This window comes from Alligator mississippiensis, chromosome 6, assembly GCF_030867095.1.
Source record: "Alligator mississippiensis isolate rAllMis1 chromosome 6, rAllMis1, whole genome shotgun sequence".
Classification (NCBI taxonomy): domain Eukaryota; kingdom Metazoa; phylum Chordata; order Crocodylia; family Alligatoridae; genus Alligator; species Alligator mississippiensis.
Genome location: NC_081829.1, coordinates 20,357,377 through 20,372,431, shown reverse-complemented (window position 1 = coordinate 20,372,431; position 15,055 = coordinate 20,357,377). Strand labels below are relative to the sequence as shown.

General features: G+C 42.2%; 1 protein-coding gene across 2 annotated transcripts in view; it reads left to right on the top strand.

Moving 5' to 3' along the window:
* The window catches only part of ANTXRL (ANTXR like), a 98,900-nt gene that overhangs the window by 55,932 nt on the left and 27,913 nt on the right, over nt 1-15,055 (top strand). For both annotated transcript variants that reach the window (XM_019499454.2, XM_006276176.4), the window contains exons 13-16: nt 2,683-2,761; nt 6,923-7,018; nt 8,251-8,289; nt 13,154-13,252. In XM_019499454.2, the coding sequence (XP_019354999.1) occupies nt 2,683-2,761; nt 6,923-7,018; nt 8,251-8,289; nt 13,154-13,252 (313 nt within the window). The remainder of the gene's footprint in view (nt 1-2,682; nt 2,762-6,922; nt 7,019-8,250; nt 8,290-13,153; nt 13,253-15,055) is intronic.

Here is a 15,055-nt window from a genome sequence, read left to right as displayed (position 1 = left end):
TGAATAGTCCTTGATAAAATGCAGACTGGGAGCGGAGGCTAGAATCCAAGTTGTGGTTTTCCTGTAACTAAAGATTTGGGTTTTATGGAGGTTGTATACACTTCACAAGATTGATTAGAGTCACAACAGCATGTAAGTGAAGGTAGACACCTCAGCGGATCCCTCCTGAGCATGCTATGAAGGCCAAAATGGTCTGGTGGCTGTTGTGGAAGATGGATGAGGATAGTATTGAGCAATCTAGACATCTAAAAGGAGTTTAAGTGCTCTGCAGAAGTAGGTTTGGATTTGTCCTTTAGTATTTTGCCTAAAAAAAACCAAGGAAGAAGTTGAAGATTTTGTTCAAAATGTGCAGTTTAGGAATGTTCATTGCCAGGGGTAGAATCATCCCTTTTGGACCTAATCTGTACCTGGTGTAAGTCAGCATTACACCATTCAGGGATGGTTCTTGGGCACTACACAACATGAGGTCTATCAGGGTCCTGTCCCTACATCATGACCTTGCCCTGGTGGTATGGGCACATTGATTCTGCCTGTATTTAATAAACTAATTGTGTGTCCCATAATATAATATGCATATTGAAACTCCTCGAGGCTCTGGGACCTTCCAGTTTTTCATGCAAAAGGGATACTAACTTTGAATGTGTGATTCTTCATGTATATACACATGTGCTCAGAGCATTTCTTCTCAGTGTATTATTTAAAGTCAGTAGGAAGTAAAATTGGGTGCTTGAAACATAGCTACAAGATCACCTGTGCCACAAGCTTCTTGTGTGGCATGGGTAAACAAACCCAACTTAATATAATTTAGGGGAATACAAATGCACAATATGGTTGAGTTACAAGGCTTTATTCTGCTGTCATGTATGTTGATATAAATCAGGAATACTGAAATACTGATGAAATCAGGCACCAATGTAAAGCTGCTGCAATATGGTGTAGTTTTGATGCAATCAGTAGCATAACTGGTGGAAGGTGAGTGGAGCAGCAACTCCAGGCACTGCCTTTGTCAGGGGGCATAAAATTAGCCAGTGGCAGCTGATCACACCAGAATCAGCAAGGTGGAAGCCCATGCTGCTCTGTACATTATAGCTGCTTCAGGCACAGAACTGCCCTGCTACACCTCTAGGTGCAATATGTTATGAAATCATAATTATAGGTTTGTATTTATTAGCCTCGATTTTTCAGTCCGTTACATCTTGCACTGCTATTCTCATGTGGTAGCATTTTACATATGCTTTACACGGGGTAAATGACAACAGGATAAATGATACAAGGACAGGAGGATAAGGCTCACTTTTTGTGGATTGCAGTAAATAAATAAAATCATTATTGATTTAAACCAACATAACCAAGAACAGTATGTGGTTCTCTGCCTCTGGAGTGGCATATTTATGACCATTGACAGCTAAATTCCTGATATTAGTAGACTTACACATTCTTCAAAACACGGTCATTCGAGCTAGGTGCAAAGCTGCGCAGATCTCCTCATTTTCAGTTTGTAGGAACCAGTACGGATCTTTCATTCGGCTTTACTTGTATTGCTTTAAATATCCTGAAATCTGAAAGCAGAAAACTCATGAGTACTTCCTAGTTTTACATTTAAACTGCAATTGGTAATATGTGAACACTGTAAATCAACCTGTGCTTGCAAGCCTTTTAGCCTATCCCAGACTGGGCTTCAAATCGGTAACTAGACCTAGAGGGAGGCAAGTTTCACATGGTTCTAGGTTTTGTACCCAGTGTGTCACCTGTTGTTCAGGCAACTTGTACTCATACAGCATTGCTGGAGATTTAAGTTAACAACCCTCAACAACCCCATAGAGGAGAAACCACTCTCTGGGGACTAGACTAGTGAGTGGAGTGGTGTGAATTGTTTCTGTTCATTTTGAATGTCAGTGAAAAAAGGGGAGAAGAACATCAGGTAAATCCTTCCATTAAACTTCTCTATTTTTAATGGAATTTAGAGCTCATTCACATTTTATTTAGCATACAGTAAGTTTTCCACTTTTGACAGCCAGTGATGGCAGCTGCTCTGCCAACCTCAGCAGCTTCTTCCCTTATGCCAACACCTGTGAAAGTTAGCAATGAATAATTCCCTAGTTGACTTCCCTGCAATCCCCTGGGTACTTACATACTGTAGTAAGAGGGAAGATGTAAGTACTCAGACACTTAAGCAGGTACAGATTTCAATTCCTGGGGCAGATCCTAGTCCTGGGGCAGCTGAGAACATGAACTTTCAACTAGAGCCTGAGACAGCATTCAGCTACACTGCCACAGATCTAGTGCAACTTGACTAACCATCATGGAGTTAGTCAAGGTTTATACTGGTATAAATGAGAGCACACTATGATCCTATCCTACATTTTTCTTTGCTGCAGACAGACCTTATTACAAATGCCTAAGGCTTAGCACTATGAGTCACTGTACTAGTGCCCTTTCCCTCCAGGTAGGATGGAGTCTCTTAATAAAGAATATATGGCCCAACTCAATTAAGCCAACATAAAATAGCTGGCTCTTGGGCAAGCAGACAGACAATTGCAGGTAAGCACCTGTAGTCACATAACTGCCTTGGCTAGGCAGACATGCTATCTGCAGGAGCCAAAAACTAAAACATGGCTAGAATGAAGAGAACAATGAGTATGAAGATGACACTAAAAATAAGCATATCTTTTTGTGCTTTAGGGTGGTTTTCCTACAAGTCAGCATGAACAATGGCTTGACGTTCATCTCCAGCTCTGTCAGCATCACCAGCACACAGTGTGTAAGTAATGCTACGGGGTCCGACAGAAAAACACTGGTCACCTGGGGAATAAAGGGTTGTTCTTTAGGGGAAGGATCCTAAATGAACTGAAAGTCTCTGCAGCTACCACGCACAGTTATAGACCCGATCCCAGCAATGCACTGAAAACAGCTAAGGCTGGATGAGACTAATCCCCCACTGACTGCAGCAATGAATAGCTCTTGACAGACTTACATACTAAATCAAAAGAATACTCCCCCCTCCAGCCTGCAAGAAAGAGATGGAGAAAGAGAGAGAGAGAGATTTAAGATTTGGGCAGGTTGAAGGAGCTGAGAGGAGTCATCCAGCCCTTCAGGAAATACTGGATTCTACCATGGGAACTTGAAGCAGAAAGTAACTCTCTCAACAAGCACTTAAGGTTCCTTGGGTTGTCACGGGCACCTTTGGGTGGACTGAAAATGTAATCCTTCAGTAAAGGCCACTGTTGTTTGTTTTTCTGGCCCCCTGTATAGTTCATATTCCCTAGGGGATAGACACAGATCTGGGGGTTGCAGTGCTGTGGTTGCACCCCCCTTTGAATGTGCAGCGCATGCACAGTGATTTCTATTGCTGAGAACTCTGGTCGTGGGCACCAGTTGTGCCAAACAGTGTCAGGGAGCTCTCTGTCACATCCCACTTTTCAAAATCCTAGGGTTGCTCCTGCAGAGGGATTTATATTTGCCATTGGAATGAAGGAAGAATTCTCTTCTCCCAGGGTGCCATGAATAAGGACTGTAAAAGGGCAACAGCTCCAGGCTCTCTCAGTCAAGGGAGCTTTGAGTGCTGCTGATATTGATGGAAGGAGGTGAGAGAGATGTCTGGGAAAATCAGCTCTTCTAATCTAATGTCAGGAGGACTGGCCAGCCCAAAGAAGAAGGACAGTGATTAGCAGTTAAAGCTGATATTTCACAGAAGTTTAATCCTAGAAACAAAACTAAGCAGCTCATTAATAGACAAGCAATCTCCTCACTACAACTCACGTGAAAGGATAGTCCACATCCCATGCTAGTGTAAATCAGTGAAGATCAACAGAGTTACCTCCGCTGACACCAGCTAAGGATCCAGCCCCAGGTGTTTTATGCTACAGGAAGGTTATCTAAGCAATTGGTTACTAGGCATTTTATATCAGAGTAGTGGGCCTAAACCCAGATTTGGTCACTGTTGTGAGAATCTGGAGGCTATTTCATGGCTCATTCCAACACCAGCTTCCTCCTCGGTGTGCATTGGGTCCCCGTTTGGCAGTCTCAGTGTAGAAGTGATAAAAAGTGGGACAAAGACAATGACTGAAAGTTGGGAGTCTACATCTGCTCAGTAGAGGTGTCTTGACGTTTTCAGCCACCAGTCTGGAGTCATTTACCCCAGAGCTGTGGAAAGTCATAGTGTTAAGTTACTCAGAATTTATCATAGACATTTTAGTCATTTTACCTGATTTCACAACTACCTCCAAATTTTGCATTTTACATGAACTCAAGTAGAGGGCGATTTCACACACAGGAGACAAGACATTTTCACATTTTATCCCCATGTCACCTTCAAAATAATCTCGTAATCACAATCTCTCACAAAGGCAGGTCTAGTTTTGAGTTCACAGTGAAACACAACTGTTAACCCATTGTCGTGCATTTAGTTACCAATGCTTCATACAGTTTTAAGAGAAACTGCACTCTAAGCCATAAAGAAGATCCCTCCCTGTTAGAGCTTAGATGGAGGAGACTCGGATCACCACTGGCTGGGGCTAAACAGAAGACTGAGATCTCAAAGGTTGTTAGTCTGGCACTTTGCATCAGCACTGCCTTCACTGGTAGCTTTAAAACAAACAAGACAAAGAGACCTGATGCTCAGCTGGTGTAAATTAGCCTTTCTCCACTGAAATCAGATTCTATCAGCTGAAGATCTGGCCCACTTTTTTGAAATAAAATTTCTGGCTTGTCCAGAATTGCATGCATTTAATTCTCTCTTTATCATTTTAGAGACTCCCTGCATTTCCTTTTCTCTTTCGTCTCCTTTTCTGTGAATGGCAATCACCTGGCCTCATCAGCCCTTGCTCTGGGTTGGCTCTTCTGTCCTGTCCTTTTCTTAACAGTAAGTGCCTTCTCTTTACTTGCTCCCTGAGTCTTCAGCTCCTGTGAGACCCCCTGCACTAGTTCTTGCTTTGTTGCATGAAGTCTGCTATTTTCTTTTCAAGTCCTATTTCACTACAGTGTTTTATGTATTGTATCTTTGAAAGGAAACTTTATTTGCTTTTTTTCCAGCAGCTCCTAGCAAGTGTATTAATATTTTATACATAAGCATTTAGGATGGGAAATTAGGATTTCTGGGGACAAAACATACATTAACAGGAGCTCATGGCTATGTATGTGTGTGTGACCAGTGTAGTATATTGACTGCTCCACTTTTTTTTAGTGCTGGAAAAAATCCTACATTTTTGCCCAAGTAAAGGCTGAATAAAATGTGAACCAACTAGGTCCCTTGGGTAGTTGCTTAAGAAAGACCCGAATAATACCTTTAAAACAGGACCTCAGTATCTGTGCCCCAGTTTATGTAACTTTGACTAACTTTTAGCTTTTTTGCCTCTTCTCCATCTGATGGAAAAACAAATACAATTGTGGAGAAATAAATACAACTCACCTCAGACAATAAAGAAAATTCCTGTTATAGAATAGGTTAGATGTTAATTTGTATGTTCTAATCACATAAATTTGACATATGGACTGTAGATTTAACTAAGGAAATCTCATGGATTTTATTATTCAACAACTTCCTACCTCCTTTCCCATTCAACCTACTGTCCATCCATGCTCTCTGACCTGTACTCTACCTGCTCACAGCTCCCATTCCAGCCCACTTCTAGTCTGCCCAGCCTCTCTTCCAACATATCTCTAGTCCCTCTTAACCATTTATCACCTACTCTTGGCCCTTTCTCTGTTTTGCTATAGGATTTTGCATCTTCTCAGTTGATCCTGTTTCAGTGACAATACTGAGAAAAACCTTCCATCAAACTTAGGAAACCTAATCTAATATAATGGGCACTGAAGATGTTTCCATTAGCACAGGAAAAGGGATCACTAAGGCATCCGGGCTAAAGTGCTGCCCCTAGCTCTTAACATCATACACAGGCCCATGTAAATGATAGGTCCCCGGCTGCAACATCCCATCCTGTCATGAGAATTAGTTGCTATTTAAAAATCCCTGAGTTCATAGAAGACATTGTAAAGTGCTGGAAACAGGTGCAGGCAGTATATAAGGGCCAATGTGATTAGGTATTGGCTAGTGCTTTATTAAGGCTATCTGTAAAGTGATATGGAGATCCATCATGACTTGTGAGCTTACTTAAATGAAGCAGAACAAATACTTTTGGGTGTGGGTAAGACCAGGAAGATTAATTTAGTAAAGCTAAATTTTTGGAAGGGCTCCAAACTCAGGGATAGATTTTTCCAAATAGCTCAGGTCCTTTTTAGAGTCCAAAATAAAGGGTTGAGTTATCAGAACTCTGTTCTTGAATGATTGGCTGCTTTGAAAGTCTGATTAGAAGCGTCACAGTGAGACGTACTGCATGCTAGTCTCCTTTAGAAAACGTGGCCCTCATTGGCATGCGGACAGCTTGAAAAGCCTAAATGGTCCTAAATGCCTAGTAGACTACAATGCTGTCTACACAAGGAAACAGACTGGAAGCAAGACACAAGGATATCTGAGTTGCTTACACATTCTTTGTTCCAAATATGCGGTTTGCTCCTAATTTACTTCCACCCCTTCAATGAGAGACTAGTCTGCATACATGAATAGCTAGGATTCTGCAGTCTGAAGTCACGACAAATGTCACACTGAAAGCACTGGGGAGTCTCACCCACACTTCTCGGCCTCCATTTAAGTAAGTACTTCAAGCACTTGTTTAAATTCCATTGACTGTTGGTTCATAACTGTCTTTCATGAACAGGGGTGCTCCCCTGAAGCAGGGCTTTAAAGATTAACTAGTCTTACTGAATACAGTGCCAATGAGAACAGTGACTGATTGTATATTCTTTATGTAAACCGACTAAAAATCCATAGCGCATAAAAGGTGACTTGTTTTTCCATGTCTAAGACCTCAACCTGCTGCACTTGTAACACATTAATGTAATGTGACAATCACCATCTTGTTTTCAGCTGAGTGGGACAATCCTTTTCATCGCACTCTTAATTCTGTTTCTGTTACTGGCACTGGCTCTCCTGTGGTGGTTCTGGCCTCTGTGCTGCACAGTGGTAAGTGTGGACTTTGTTTTATTGTCTCTTTGCCAGAGGCTGGAGTTAAAAACCTGGAGGGGTGCACAGTAGACAGTGACCAAAGCAAATGAGCATCTTTATTTCTTTAGGGGAAAAAAGTGAACATGTTTGGAAAGCCTTTATTCGTGCCTGAAACATGCACCTGTCCCATTGACTTAAGTACATGCTTAAAGGTTAAAAGGAGATTAAATATTCTGCTGATTCAGGTCCAAGTGAGACAGCATTAGCATCATTAGAACATGGAACCTGGAACCACTTTACTACTGACTTTGAGTAAGTCAGTTCACATATGTGGCCCTGTGCCAGGGTTAATTACGTCAACTGAGGAGTACAGCCAGTTGGCCCATTTGCAGGAGCACTAAAGAAGCTGTGCTACTCCTGGTTTAGGATGAAGTGTCCATGGATTTCAATTGTTTGTTCTAGCAGAGTGCTGCTGAGCGTGGTAAGGGAGTGATATAGTTAGAGTCTAAGTGCCTGAATCATGTTTGACAATACGATTTATTTATCTATGGCCACATCTACATGAGACACTGACTATGCAGTAGCCTAAGACTAGTGCACAGTAGCGTCATGTGGCAGCAACCATGATGCGATACTACTGCACAGTTGCCTCAGGCGACTGTACAGTCAGCAGGGCAAAAAAGCCATTCATTGACGTTACTGCACAGTAACTTGGGTTACTGCGCAGTCATTTAGTACTTGTTTATACAAGTTTTTAACGACTGCGCAGTCAGCCTCTCACGTCAATGCGGCCTATGACACTTACGCTTTGCAACATTGAATAGACCAATGCCTACATGCTGTATAAAATGGATTATTATGGGTGCAGCATTATTTTATTTTGGAAACTCTCATTTGTCAGGACCATGGGAATCAACTCCCCTGTACAGTTCAGGGAAATTTTTGAGCATATAAAATATGAACCCATGTTTTTTGGTGATTTAGCATGTGACCATGAATAAACAGCCGATTCACTGGGGCAGGCTTGGCCACCTCTCACCAGCACCAATTTGACATTTGATGAAAATGAATGAGACTAATTCACAAATTCATAGAAAAGTAGGGCCAAGTGAGAAAGGATAGATACTGAGCAAAAAAGTGGGACTTGCCTATAATGTGAGGTCCAAACAGAGCCCAGGGGATAAGCACACTGACAGATGTATGAAACCTGCCTCTAACTCAGATTCTTTCCCATCATATCCATATCATAGGTCATCAAGGAGCCTCCTCCACCACCACCCCCTGAGCCAGTAAGTATAGTCCTTTTCATATAATTATACTGTCTGTAATTATACTGTCCACAGCCATTGCAATGTATGACACTGACTTAGATCTTCAGATCCATTATACATGTCAAATGACACCTCTGAGGCCAAGAGATAGTCTGCTGGGCCAAGACAACATTATCTCTGCCTTCAGGCCCCTGTACATACACAGGGACATAGAAGAAATTTTATAGGACCATTGTTAATAGGACCTACAATATTTTGTTCTGTGTTGTTCCACAAGAAGCACATACAAATGAAAATCTCAGGTTGATGTTATAGTTCTTGCTCAGGTAAAACTTACTGTTTTCTGTGGGAATTCAAACCGAGTAAGGTTTAGGGTGCTTCATTGTACTGAGAGTTAAGGACCTGACTTCAAACCAAAGGTTGCACAGCAGAGCCACAACAAGTTATATGCTCTTTGTCTATTTAAATTTTGAGCCCTCTGGGACAGGGTTGTGTCTTACTGAATGCATCTACAAACCTTAGCACAATGAGGCCTTGGCCTCAGCCGAGACTTCTCTGTGTTACTGTAATATAAATGACATTAAAAACAGGAAATCTCTAGTATACAGCCCTGACTATTCCCATTCCTTACATACAGGCAGAGTTAATCCATGGAAAAATACTTGCATAAACCCACATAAGAAGGTTACAGTTTGCTAACTTACTGTAACTTGGCATCTGGCTGAGGAAGGAACCACAGCTGCTGTTTTGTGGTTGCTAGAGGCTACCATTACTGTCTCCAGGATCCTGTTATTTGTCCTGGGTAGCAATACTGTGGCAATTTAACTCTGAAATATGCATCAAAATCTTAGTTGTTTAAGGCAATTAGCATTATTATGAAGCATGAGATTTCAGTGTCTCCACATTCCGCACAGGTTTCAAAGTGAGCCATTTTAAGATTCCTCTGAATTTTGAAATATGTAACTCAGCTCACAGACTATACATCAAATTCTATTCCATCTGTTAGGCACCTAAGCAGTCTGTGGCACCTAAATGTGATTCTGTTCTACTCTGTTCAAGTTCGTTAAAAATCCATTAATTTATCTACTTTTACAATATACTGGGCACATCTACACATGGCTGTATGGCACCATTGTTACTGCGCTGTGCCAGTCATGCATATGTTTTTTTTGCCACTATGTCACTGTAGCAATGCATTATAAGATTCTTGATTGCCAATTCTACATCGCTGTAGCGTGTTTCTGTGGTGACACAGCATCTTGTGTAGACATGCCCACTGTCACCTTAGCCTTAAAATTAAGTCACAAAAAGCAGCAAGAAGGAAAAGGACCCACCCACTTCTTGTGGGTTTCAAGGACTTGAGCAGTGTGAAACAGCATCACAGTTAGGCACCTAATAGGTGGAGTCAAATCTGGTCCTGCTTAAATAGCATTTACATTTCCAGAAATAACATTAGATGCAAATGCTAATTATTCATATGCTGGGTTTTTTCATCTTTGTCCATTTGCTGGGTTTCGCCATCTTTGGCTATCTTATCTTTCTCTGGATGGACTTTCTATAGGACATATCAACAGATTATTTAAGTACTCTGGCTTGAACTTCTACCGATATACCGTATTTTCATGCATATAGCCCACCCATGGGTATAAGCCGCACCCACGTATAACCCGTGGAAAATTGTATTTTTGTAAATTAGTCCATATATATGCTGCACCTGTGTATTCCCTGCGGCAGCGTATACATGGGGAGGCGGCTCAGCCCGGCCTGCCCCAGCCCCTGCGGTGGCGGCAGTGCAGCCCGGCTTGCCCTGGCCCCGGCCCCGGCCCCAGCCCCTGCGGCAGCAGCGGCACAGCCCGGCCTGCCCAGGCTCAGCGGGAAGACGGTGCAGCCTGCCCCAGCCCCCATAGCAGCGGCAGCACAGCCTAGCTCGCCCCGGCCCTCGTGGCTGTGGTGGTGCAGCCCGGCCTGCCCGGGCCCAGCAGGGAGGCGGCACTGCCCGGGCCAGCCCCGGCCCCCATGGCAGCAGCGGTGCAGCCCGGCCCCAGCCCCTGCAGCAGTGGCGGTGCAGCCCAGCCTGCCCGGGCCCAGCACGGAAATGAAGTCCGTTGATAGCCCGCTCCCCCGTATAGCCCGCACCTATCCATTTTTTTTGTAAAATCGTGTATACCCCGCAAGATATATGCGCAAAAATATGGTAGTCTGATTCTGAATGCATTTATTTACAAATCAGTGGGTGCATCTACATGTGGCCCTACAGCGCCGTTGTTACTATGCTGTCATTTAGTAATTCCAAGAGGAAGTACTAAACGATGGTACAGTAACAGCCTACACTGTGCCATGCTAGGACTTGCTGCTGCATCTGTTTGTTCTGCCCCTGACTCCCCCTGGGTCCTACTGCCCTTGGCTCTTGTCATTTTTGACAGGCAGCCAGGGGCAGAAAAATATTAATTTTCTAAATTTTTTAGGGGCCCTGCAGGCCAGATAGAATGGCCTGGTGGGCTGAATGTGGCCCACGGGCCGTATTTTGCCTGCCCCTTCTATGGATGCTATGTCTCCATATTGTGTTGCTATGGTGACATAGTGTCACATGTAGATACTCCCAGTCAGTCTTAAACAATGGTGGGTTAGTTTTTCATCAACTTTATGACATATATTCTTTAGATATAAGTGTTGCTATGCACTTTGAATGTGGTACACAGGATACCCTATATGGGTGCTTCAAAACTGTAATAAAATATAAGTTATTAATATTTTTAATATCCAATCAGTAGAATGCCATAAAGTTAGGCTTGCCAGTGACCTGAGTCTTTTGGCTTATAGAACAGCAAAACACTTACAGACATACTTAAACTGGAGTGTCATCTAAGTACCTTCAATTTCATTGGATTTGAGCAAGGTGTGTCCAAAAGCCTGGCTTCACTGAAGACAACAGAAAAAACTTCCATTGCTATTCTCTCACCAAGATTTCACCCACTGGGCTCAATGTTTTGCCAGTCATGGCTGTGACAAAGAGCATGCATTAATTATACCTGCAGGTGTATCATGTCTAACTCAATCTTAAGGATGACCTAGCAAAGAGAAATAATTGGATTTGTGGCTTTGTTTTGTTCTTATAAAGAAAGATGAGTTTTACATGGCTTTTTTATCTTACAAATTAGCAGTAATGGAAATAATAACATTTGGTTTCTTTCGTTTTCACTGTAGGATTTGGTAGAGGTGCTGCCTCACAATCTGCTTAGCTTTCTAAGTCTTTACATGGAAGATCAAGGGGCACTGCATAGTTAATAGGCACAACTTTTCTCCAAAGCATTTCATTGGCATAAGAGAGATAATTAACAAAAATGCATGCATACATACTTACATACCCCAAAGAATGAATTTGCAGAGTTGCCCGAGGGATTTGTACTTTTGCTCTTATTGATTTCTAATAGGAAATTAGCACCCAGATCACACTGACAGATTTGAAAAACATCATCCAAAAACTGTTAAACAGTTTCAATAATAATCCCTCCCTTTCTCTATAAATCAGGTTTCACTTGTTTTTCTGATAGAAAAAAAAATCATATTCCCCAGTTTTCTAGAAACATACCATTGCTTAGGGAGATCAGTGTGAGGTGCTTTGCAGTTTAGTCCAGTAATAATCATGTGGATCAGCACCCAAATAATTTAAGGCATTGAGAGAGTGTGTTGTTACAGCTAAAGTTTGCTGGGCCCCTCTCCCTACCATTCATGTTTTGTGGACCAAGAGGAGACACTGGTCAAATTTCTTCAGCTGTCATAAATCACTGTAACTCCAGTGAAGTCTCTTTAATGCTCCTCAGCAGGATAAATCAAACTGTAGTCAATGAAGCTCCACCAGTTTACATCAGCTGGGGATCTGGCAGTGTGCCTCAGGGGATGTCAAAGCATGCAGTTTTACAAGCACTAAATTAAGTTAAGCAAGGAATGAATGGCAGGCCTGAAATAAAAGACAGATCAAGACTCCTCTATATTTGAGGTAATTTCAGAAAACAGCCCTCATGTGGCAGATGAAACCTCCTGAGCCTTTGGGCTTGTTCCAGATTCAGACCTAGATCTGAATTGTGTATCATGAGCTTATTTCCACAAAGAGCCAAATGCTACAGCTGTCGTGAAAAGAAGCTGTACAGATGCACAGAGCTGAGAGCTGACAGTAGTGGCCTTTCTCCCTATTAGGTGACACAGGACGCATCTACACATCACCCTACGTTGCCATAGCAATGCAGTACTTCACCGTACAACACACTACAGCAACGTAGCAATCACATGAGCCTACATGTGACCAGCAGCTACTTTGCCATAGTGGCACACTGCCCTGTTTTAGCATGCCGCTATGGTGAAGTAGCAGCTAAAACTAACCGTGCGCCGCACGCTCGACTCAACATGGGCAGTGCTGCACCATGCTTTAGTAGTTCCAAAACAAAGTATTAAAGCATGACGCAGTAACAATGATACTGTAGGGCGACATATAGATGTTCCCACAGTTCCCAATACAATTAATAAATGATTTAATTTGACTAATGGATTGCCACATTTTCTGTGCAACATGCCACTTAGTCCATTATAATGTACAATTTATCTCCACTTTGTCTTAAAAGTCAATTGTGATTTTAAAACTTTCTGCATATTTGACTGCAAATAAAAGCAGCCTGAAGAGAAGAGAAAAGGGGAACTGACAGTTGTCTTTGGCTTTCCTAGTTAAAATTAGGGCTGAGGAGACAAGAGGCTTTTGTTCATGGTCAGCACATAACTATAACATCCACAGCCAGATATCCAGGGATAGGACCATATGATATTCACTTGTTTACCATATCCCATGATTTCAGAAAACAGCATCAGCAGCTTCTCTCCTTCTTTCCCAAAGGAATCAGATGATGAAGATGGATTGCCAAAGAAAAAATGGCCAACTGTTGATGCATCTTATTACGGAGGCAGAGGTGTTGGGGGAATTAAAAGGATGGAGGTATTAAGGGCTTTTGAATCTTGCATTGCTGTAAAAATCAGAATGTTTGATTGAAATCATTGTACTGTTTTCATATGGTTTTTAAAAAGTCATCAAGGTGGAAAAGAGACACTGATGTTTAATTAGGTTATCTACCTGATTTAACCTGCCTTCCAAATAGGCAGATATCAAACTGCATCTCTAATGACATGGTTCTGAAATAAGTAGCAAACACAGATTTGCAGGTTGCAAAATGGAATTAGAAACAATGTTTAGTTTATTGGCTGAGATCCTCAGCTGATACAATTGAATTCAGCTCTCTGGACTTTCATGGAACCGTGCTAATTTATACCAGCTGAGGATCTGGTCCAAACTATGTCTAATTGAATTAAAACAATGGCTTCTTAGCCCCCGTGGCTGTGCTTTCAGAATTAAGGAAAGAATCCTAACTGCACTAAGTTGTCGTGGGAGAATTTCACTCTAGAGAGCCAAAAGCTAAGCAACCCCATAAGTCAAATCCTGCTCTTGGGTGCCTGTTCACAGATCCCACTGAAGTCAGTTAGAACTCCAACACCAGAATTTTATCCTTTATTTTCAGTTTATAATAAGATGTGTTATTAGGGTAAATCCAGCATGTTCTCATGTGGCTGTGCAATGCTTTTTGCTGAGGAACCAATTCTAATGAGCAAGTATAAGTTACTCAGCAAGTTTTGGAATCAGTGGTCAAGAACCGATTCGTAGATGCCTTTGTCACTTCTGAAACGGATGACAGCAGTTCAGTCTGTTTAGGATTATTCATAAAAATCACCAAGTGGTTTAGCTAACACAGAGCTATCCGTTTGTTGAATAAAACTGGCAATACAGGACTGGTTATATCTGTGTCCATGCAAAGTATGCCTTCAAATGCACTGAGGTTAATCTGCCCTGAATGCTATCGCTCCCCTAGCCTTTGAGATCATTTGTACCATTTAGGCTAGGAACAGAGGGCATGTTGACATGTGCCCTGGAGGTGGGCACTTTAATTAGAATGGCTCCAAGAGCTGCTCTAATTAAAGCACCCAGAGTGTCTTGTTTATCAGCATCCCTGTGCTTCAAAATGGCAATTGGGGTGCTTTATCTAAAGCTCATTGAACGAGCTTTAGTTAAAGTGCCCCCGCTGCCATTTTGAAGTGCAGAGACACTGATACATGAGACAGAGGCTGGCTGGCTGGCTGGCTGGAGCACAGTAATTAGCATGCTCCAGCAGACTTGATTAATCAAGTCTTCTCCAACGCGCTGTAATTACGGTGCATCGGAGCAGTCTCCTGACTCATGTACAGGCACCCAGACATTGCATTTGTCCCTGGATAAACTGACCCTGTGTTTGTCCCGGAACAAAAATATCCTGAGATTGATATATACACACATTGCCTCTCTCATCAGGGTTTAATGAGTGACTAAATGTGGTGCAATTTTTATGCCACTGATTCAGTGATACAGTCCTGAGGTAACTGTACAGACATACTTTGCAATATCCCTGGATAAATTATTACTACCTCAGATTTGATTGCCTGCACAGTCTAATGTATGGTTCCCCTGACTATTCAGGCTTTTGCCAAAGTAAAAATTTGAACTGTCTTGATAGCTGACTGTGTGAAATTGTGCAGTGAATAGGTTTTTGAGTGTTCTTCTTTCTGGCTATTGTTGTTAATGGGCAGGGGGGTTGTTTCTTGCTTGTTAACTGCTGGATGCCTGTCATAATGGATTGTTCTGACAGTATTTTTTCTTTTGAAAACATCGTTCTTTCCAGAGGCAGTGACTGAATATTTCACCAGCAGTGATAGG